This window comes from Mesoplodon mirus (assembly GCF_964341445.2).
Source record: "Mesoplodon mirus genome assembly, chromosome: 7".
NCBI classification, from domain to species: Eukaryota; Metazoa; Chordata; class Mammalia; order Artiodactyla; family Ziphiidae; genus Mesoplodon; species Mesoplodon mirus.
In genome coordinates, this window is record NC_138983.1 from 10,295,073 (window position 1) to 10,303,734 (window position 8,662).

Here is an 8,662-nt window from a genome sequence, read left to right on the forward strand (position 1 = left end):
GGCGTTAGAAGATATGCTGGCTAGTGCCTCCTTCACATCTAAATCTATCTAACCACGGACGAGCAGCACAACCTCAGTCTCTTTTGTTTGTAAGATGAAAATGATAGCTGTTCTGCCTTCCACATTGGGAGGTCTGAAGAATCATAACAAATGTGAACGTGTTATGTAGACTGCAGTGCTATATGAATATAAGGGAAGTACAGATTAGAAAGCTTAGCAAAGTGCTGCGGGGTAATCCTTGGGATTCCTGAAAGCTGGCTTTTTAAAAAGTCGGGTGAACAAGAGGAGAGTTAGCATAATAAAAAGATGAACCAGCAACCAGATGACATACAACGTGTTGCTGAGACCAGTAAAGGCAAGAGCAGTATAAAAGCAAGTAACCCTTAGTAGAAGGGAAATCCCCTTAGGGTCTATGATGTTATAAAACTTGAAGGAAAAAAAATCGTTGGAGTGCCTCTCAGAACTTAAACCAGTGTTCTCAAGTTGAGTTCCACAGTTGCCTGCATCTCAGTTATGCGCCATGCTTGCTAAAATGCCTTCCTGCCTGCATCAATCTCTGAAGTCTCGAAATCTACTTTTTATGCTCCAGATGACTTACATAAACTAAAGCGTGAGGACTGCTAGTTTAGAGAAGCAAGTACCTTCTTCAGTTTCTCCTAGGGGTTACCGTGGCAGTACAGGAAGGGACTGACCTTTGGGTCACCTCTGTGTTCCTGACTGCTTCCTGAAATGAGCCAGACCTCAGCCCCTAGAGACCACCACTGCAGTCACCTGACAGTTGTAGGCATGAGTGTGGATATCCTAGCGGGCCTCTGCCAGCTCTTGTGACCAGGGCTTGCTCCTTGGCTCAGTCCTCACTGTCCCAGAATGTCAGTCCTTCAGGTGTGTATGGGGTATAGGGGCTTCCCTTGACACTACAGTGAGTACAGCCTCTGACACGTTAACCCTGAAAGACTAGCTGTGCTCATTCCCATCCTCCACTGCCTCAGTTTCTGTTGTATGATGTTCTACTCTGGTGTGACTAACTGCATCCACACAGCTGGCTCCAACAAGCATCAAGAAGAATGAGCATTTATGGGACTTCCCTGGCGGTCCAGTGGTTAAGACTCCACGCTTCCACTGCAGGGGGCACGGGTTCGATCCCTGGTCAGGGAACCAAGATCCTGCAAGCTGCATGGTGCGGCCAAAAAAATAATAATAAAATAATAAAAATAAGAATGAGCATCTATGGAGCCACGCCTGGGAAACACAATGCGCTAAGCTTCCAGATACCCATGAAGAAAATGTGAAGACTTCCTGTTCTAAGCCCCATTTTCAATCATTCATTCTTATACTCACGTGGTACCTGTTCAGGAATGGAATTTACTTGATCCAGATCGAGACACATAAGACAAAGTTTCTAACAAGTTAGTAACCAGTTGTATGATGCTTGGCTGTGTTACTTCCTCATCTCTAAACCTGCCAAGCTGGGGATGAGATTAAGCTGATCTCTAAAGCCCCTTTGAATTATAAGCCACCTCTAAACTTTCAACTGAGCCTCCCACTCATTTTTCTGTGTTGCTGGGAGGGGGACCTTAACCAATGAAACTCTAAATGAAATAGAGAGGCCATGGGGAATGAGTTCTCCAGTTTGATGCCAGCGATTTTTTCAAAGCAGGGCTAGACAAACAAGCAGTGTGAGAAGCAGCAGAAAATTAAGGTATTAGTGGGATATGTGATTGAAATGTCAGGGAAGTTCCTATCGGGTTTTTTGTTACTGTTTCATGCTTAATCAGACCTACTAATAGTCTTTGGATGGACCCCAAAGGCAGCTCTTAGGCAAGGACACGGAGGGTTAGGAAATAAGAAAAAGCAACAGTGCTTTGGAAAGAGGGTTAGGAAATAAGAAAAAGCATCAGTTCTTTGGAAAGTGGAGACCTACATAGGATGAGAATGAGCCTGATCACAGGAAACAAGCAGTTAAAAACCAGCATGACATTCTTAAAGGCCAATTACTTTTTACTTTGAGTAAGAGCAGATATTCTAGGGGTCACCTGATAGCAGATGGGCCATATGGCTCAAGGTTTCCTAAAGTGGCTTCTGTTATGGCTTCTTGGGGCTAAAAAAATGGCTGCTATCATGCAAGATGAGAAACAGTTTTAAAGACGGTTACTTGGAGAAGGGAATGATTCACTCATTTAGGGCAACATGCCTCCAGCTTAAAGAATAAAAGTATGTGTTCCTTTTACATTAACTTGAAGTCTTAAAACAAATGACCAAAAAACATTAGTAAGTTTAGAATATGTTCCTTCCAATTACTCATGCCTCACCCTGGAAAGATGACTATTATCTGTAAGAGGAAATGAGAGACAAGATGCTGGCTTTGGGGCAGAGGTGAAGAATGTGAGCAGTCAGCATGACAGATCTGAAGAAGACACAGAAGCTGGCAGGGCCTTTAGGGATTAATTGAGGCCGGAGCTGTGGGAAGAAACTCAGTGGGACACCTTCATCACTGCCTCTGTGTCCACGCTGAATCACCAAGCACAGCCGAGAACAAACCGCCGGGTTTCTCTTAAAGTGGAAGAAATTCTAGGGACGGGTGCCATGAGGAAAAGGCTACTACAACCTCTGCCACAGAAAATACATCTTTATTATAAAATAATGTTTTGTTTCATGATGAGAGTAGAAAAATAACACCATGAGCTCCAGAGAAAGTTCTGGAGCTCAGTCTCTGAGAAATGGGATGAGCGGCTTTTGCATCCCTCTGGGAGCACACCCTCCTGAGGTGCCCCGTGCTCCTGCAGGGCGTGGGGCACAGCACACACAGGGAGTGTGCAGCTCAAGTCCTGCTGGAAGCCCAAGGAGCCTACACGGTCCACGCAAGATGCTCTGCCCACGACGATCAAAGAGGAAAACTTGAGGTCAGAAGGGAAGTAATTGGTTCTGAGAAGGGCCAGGATGGCGACAGCCTTGCCCCTCCCTATACTGGAGTGTAGAAGAGTCTCTTGAACTGATGATCCTGGTTTAGAAGATGGTGCCCAGTGGCCTTATGCTTGGTTTGTTCCCCAAGGTGTCTGGGCTGAGGAAAAGCTGCAACCTTTCCCAGGACAACTTGACCCACCATTTCTCACTGGTATGGCTAAGTACCAGAGGTATGTGTGGTCTCAGCCTGTGAGGGCTGCTGGCTGAAATTTTTGTACTTCAAATCCTGTCCATACTGATGGCAGAAAGAAAGAAAGAAAGAAAATGTTAAAAGACCAGTGAATAAGAGCAGCTGGCTGGAACTGTTCTATATTCCAAGCCTCTTGGCCCCAAAGAACAAGGAGAATGTCTACCCTAAGTGGGAAAGGCAGTCCCACGGACACCCTGTTTGCCCTTAAAAATCTTCTAGACCCCTCAGGCTTTAGACAAACAATGAATACCCCCCTGGGATGGGACTCCAACCCTCAGGTGGTAGGAAATGGTCCCTCAGCAGCAGTACCTGGAGAAAGCAGCCAGGGTGAGCACCTCAAGCAGCACCTCTGAGCCACAGAAGAAGAGCAAGATGCCGTTCAGGATGGCTTCCAGACGGAGCACGTAGGTCTGCAGCAGCATGTAATAGGAGGCCATCATGGCAGATGGGAAGGTCAAGGCCATGCTAATACCAAGCGGCATCTTTCGTTGGCAGAGGTTTCCCTTTGTACCTGTCAGACACAGCCCATGGAGTCACCTCCAAGTGGCCTGCTTTCCTTGGCCTCAGAGGAAAGGCGGGTGGGATGGGATGGACTGGCAAGCAGAGGAAAATGCTCCTGAATGGGGACGTGCAGATTTATAAATGCCGTCCCACTGCGTTAAAAACTAGAGGCTTTGGAGCAGCTATAGGATTGCAGTCATTCGCCGAAAGGTCCTGCTTCCAGTCTGGCTCCCAGTCAAGGGACAATGGGCTCTTTATTTGAGGAAAAATTTTGTAAATCATAAAAATAATATATAATCATTGAAAACTTTTCAGTTAATATAGAAAATACAGAGTTCCCTGGCAGTCCAGTGGTTAAGACTCCAGGTTTCCACTGCAGGGAGCATGGGTTTGATCCCTGGTTGGGGAATTAAGATCCCACATGCTGTACGGGGCAGCCAAAAAATAGAAAACAATATATAAAAAATCATTTTAGAAAATACAGAAACTAAAAGACCACATGACTCAGCCCTTAGAGATAGCCATTATTACAGAATGATGTATACTGTTTCAGACTTTTTTATGTGTATGGTCACATATTACTATTTATTATTCTAAAAATAGAATCATACTCTGCATACTGTTTTGCAACTTATTTAACCATTTAACATAGTTAGACATCTTTCCACACATAACTACCTTACCCTTTTTTAATGGCTATGAACAATTTCACTGAACCAATGCCATAATTTATTTAACTAATCCTGTACTGATAGATGTTTAGGTTGTTTCTAATGTTTTGATGTTAAAAAATACATGGCAGGGGCTTCCCTGGTGGCGCAGTGGTTAAGAATCCACCTGCCAATGCAGGGGACATGGGTTCGAGCCCTGGTCCGGGAAGATCCCACATACCGCGGAGCAACTAAGCCCGTGCGCCACAACTACTGAGCCTGTGCTCTAGAGCCCGTGAACCACGACTACTGGGCCCATGTGCCACAACTACTGAAGCCCGCGCACCTAGAGCCTGTGCTCCGCAACAAGAGAAGCCACCGCAATGAGAAGCCCACGCACCACAACGCAGAGTAGGCCCCGCTCACCACAACTAGAGAAGGCCCGCGCGCAGCAACGAAGACCCAACACAGCCAAAAATAAATAAAATTTTAAAAATAATAAATTTATAAAAAAAAATACATGGCAATAAACATTCTCATACAGATATCTTAGCATATCTGTAGAAGTATCTGTCTTTTTCAACCAGTTTTGGAAGGGAAATTGTTAAGTCTAAGAATACGAATTTTACCTGGTAAAACTATTAGCAAAAAGGTTGTACTAATTTATATTCCCAAAGGGTATGGGAATATAAATACCCACAAGAGTGTGAGATCATAGAGACCTGTTCCTCACAGCCATTCGAATACTGGGAATTTGGAAACCTTTTTAATCTGATGGGTGAAAATGTGATCTTGTTTTTTCAATTTGCTTTCTGTTAGTGAGTCTGGGCATTTTATCATGTGTATTGGTCCTTTGTAATTATTCTTATGTGAATTGCCCATTAGCGTCCCTTGTTAATTTTTTCTTTTTTTTTTGCTAGTGATAATTTTTTTTAAATTTTTATTGGAGTATAGTTACTTTACAATGTTGTGTTAGTTTCTACTGTACAGCAAAGTGAATCAGCTATACATATACATATATCGCCTCTTTTTTGGATCTTCTTCCCATTTAGGTCACCAAAGAGCATTGAGTAGAGTTCCCTGCACTCTACAGTAGGTTCTCATTAGTTAGCTATTTTATACATAGTATCAATAGTGTATATATGTCAATCCCCTTGCTAATTTTTAAAACTAGGTTTTTTTCTTAGCACTTTATGTGAGCCTTCTTTATCCTTTGTTATATATGTTGAAACTATTTTTTTCCCCTCAGTGTGTGTTTTAACACCGTTTTCAAGGATGAGATATTCTAACTAATAAGGGCTTGCTCTGTATTTCTGGGGATATAAAACTTGTCCTAGAGAAATCCTTATTCAGAGAAGTGGAGGGGATCTTAGTGCTGACCTGTGCAGGCGTCTACTGCCCTAGATAGGCGTCTACTGCTCTGGACATGGAGTTACAACTGAATCTATTCTCCCTAGCAAACCGGTGAGAGGAACCAGGAACTCTTGTAGCATTTAGACAACTGGGAAGGAATTATCTAATATCTCATGTCACCACCTACTTCTGGCCCTGCAGAGCAACACACAGATAAATCCTGACCCAAAATATGAAGCAGCTTGAAACTTCAGAGAGGGGGATAACAGGATATACCACCAGATCCAATCTCTTATGGTGAGCCTAGGTTATGTATTGAAACTTTTCCTTGTTAATCAGGTTACAGATACCAGCTCATCTCATAAGGAATGGAAATATTCTCTGGACAACACTCACCAAAAAATAGTCGAATTACTTCAATTCCAAGATAAAGGAAGAGCATCACCACATCCAGTACTAGATTGGCTGTTGGATATGGTAGCAGGAGACCTGCCAATACAAAAGTCAGAGCTTGCAAACAACATAGAACAATACACACAAGAACTCCCCCACACCTGGGAATAAAGAGAACACGAGTCTTATCAGCGTTCCATGAACTACTTATTGAGATGTGGGCAGGATCTGTTAACCTGCTGCAGGATCTGTTAACTCCTGGTGCGGCTACGTCTGTTAGAGGCAGGCTCGTTATTACAGGGTTTTACTCCTAACTCGGAGAGTCTATGGGGACTCTGCTCTCCACAGTAATCAGACGTACATGGGTACACAGGCTGCTGAAGGTCACCAATGGGCTTAAAGTGGAGTTCAGCAAAGAGGTGATGGGGGAGAGTCAGAATGGAGAAGTCCACATTTCCCAAACTCAAGAAAATATTGCCGAGGGGCTTCTTACTAAATCATTCTCAAGGAAGTCACCTGATGAAGAGACTTCCACCGTGCAGCGAAGAGGAGCCCCAGGGGGCAGAAAAGAATGAAAAACAAGAAGGCTTTTGGTGGCAGCTGGCTCTGGGCTGAAGTGGGGAAGGGTTGTTGGGGCAAGGGGAGTCAAACCCCAGGCCTTACCTTTATACAGAAATACGAAGAGTTCCAGCAGGAAACAAGTAGCATAATACCACCCGTTCAGAAAGAACAGGATTTCCAAGGGGGTGGAGGACAACCGTTTACCTGAAAATATGAGCACAGAGAAAAGAGATGGGCTGGAGGGCAGCTCAACCTCAGTTATTTCAATGGTTCTGTGTCTAACTTGGAGGAAACACGAGGTCGCAGCTAGTGGAAAGGGCCACTTGGGGGCACTTCTGATTGCTGATGAGGAGTACGTGTGTATATACGGTGTGGAGGGGGGTTTCCTTCAATCCCCTTCTTTCCGGAATACCGTCAAACTCGACTCCTTCGGCTTTGGGGCTGAAAGTCAAAGCTTCTCTAAGATCTAACTCGTCACTATTTGGGAAGGGAAATTGGGGCTCAGAGACCAGCACTAGCCTGTTTGAAGTCACGCTGCAAATTCGCAACTGAGCTGGCCTAGAATAGGCCCAGCCAAGGATTTGGGGGTATCTGAGACCCGCACCTCGAGACCTTCAGGCACTCAGGGTGGGTGAGACCGCCAAACCCTGCTTTGAACAAGTGAGGAGTGATGTCCCTAACACCCGAGAAGGAAGGGTTTAGGTCGAGCACTGGGAGAGAAGGTTGGGGGGGGGGGTACTGAGGAGAGCAGGACCAACGACTCACACACCTCCGGAATCTCACCTCGCGGCGCCATCTTCAGTCCCCATGGAAACTGCATACGCGTCTACAGCTACTCCTGGAGCAGCGAGGCGTTGCCGGAAGCTGGGGACGGAGCGGCCCTCGATTCTGGCCTCTCTACCCGCCTACCTCACTCTATGGTTACGTGGTGCCTGGGATGTCTCGGTACCGACCGCGCGTGCCAGCAAATTGCTTTCGCTGGGGTTTCGGCTGCCGACCTGAGAGAGAACAGTGGCTGCCCACCGAGCAGTTGTCCTCAGGACCCCGGGGGCGGAACGGCTCTTGGGCTTCCCCATCCCAGGTTTACAGTGAGTCGTCTGAGTGTAGCCAGTAGTGGTAATGTGACCGCAGGATTGGCAAATAGGCCCCGGCCCCAAGATTCTCTTTACTAACAAAGGTCTGAAAATGAGAAGCGGTGTGCACGACAGCGCTATGCCGATGCGCGGTGGGGCTTGGGGTCTTTTGTCTATCAAGCAGCCTTTTTTGGGGGGGGGGAAGGATAGTAGGGGGTTTTGTGCCTCCGATTTATGAACCAGGTAGTTAGAAGACACCAAAATTAATGGGAACTAGAGGCTCCTTTCAAGGAGCGTAAGTGAGACAGGAAGATTAAACATGATCACCAGGTGACCCGAGACGTGTGTGGGAGTTGAGAAGACAAAGTATTCGCGGTGGGAGTTGAGAAAAGTTTACAAGAGATGGTCTGTAAACTGGGCCTTGAAGCTTGCTTATGATGTGGAGCAGTAAAAGTGTGTTATCATCCTCAGAGGAGTAGAAAGAAGGGTCCTGAAGTGGACTCAGGTTAACTTGACTGTTAGCCACTGTCAGTAAGGGTAGGGCAGGAAACATGGCACAGTCAAACCAGGTAATTTGAGTAGAGTGACTAATTTTTTTAAAACTAAATTTATTTATTTTTTTATTTTTGGCTATGTTGGGTCTTCATTGTTGTGCTCAGGCGTGCGGGGGCTACTCATTGTCTGGCTTCTCTTGTGGAGCATGGGTTCCAGGCGCGCAGGCTTCAGTAGTCGTGGCACGTGGGCTCAGTAGTTGTGGCTTGCAGGCTCTAAAGCTCAGGCTCAGTAGTTGTGGTGCACGGGCTTAGTTGCTCCGCAGCACGTGGGATCTTCCCGGGCCAGGGCTTGAATCCGTGTCCCTTGCTTTAGCAGGCAGATTCTTACCACCAGGGAAGCCCCGACTAATTCCCCCGCACACACACACACCCCCCCGACTAATTCTTTTTTTAAGTGTACAATTCAGTGGCATTAATTACATTCAC

At 45.8% G+C, this 8,662-nt stretch overlaps 1 protein-coding gene across 2 annotated transcripts; it reads right to left on the reverse strand.

Moving 5' to 3' along the window:
• Positions 1–2,608: 2,608 nt before the first annotated feature.
• TMEM216 (transmembrane protein 216) lies at positions 2,609–7,465 on the reverse strand. Of its 2 annotated transcripts, none has more exons than XM_082627454.1 (5): positions 7,379–7,465; positions 6,712–6,813; positions 6,052–6,144; positions 3,461–3,662; positions 2,609–3,196 (listed from the first exon to the last, which is right to left on the reverse strand). In XM_082627454.1, exons 3-5 carry the CDS (start codon positions 6,095–6,097, stop codon positions 3,181–3,183), a joined length of 264 nt encoding a protein of 87 aa, XP_082483580.1. In that variant the 5' UTR covers positions 6,098–6,144; positions 6,712–6,813; positions 7,379–7,465; the 3' UTR covers positions 2,609–3,180. The 2 variants fall into 2 exon arrangements, with proteins under 2 accessions (XP_082483580.1, XP_082483579.1); XM_082627453.1 differs by having other exon boundaries at positions 7,393–7,451.
• Between the last annotated feature and the right edge of the window lie 1,197 nt (positions 7,466–8,662).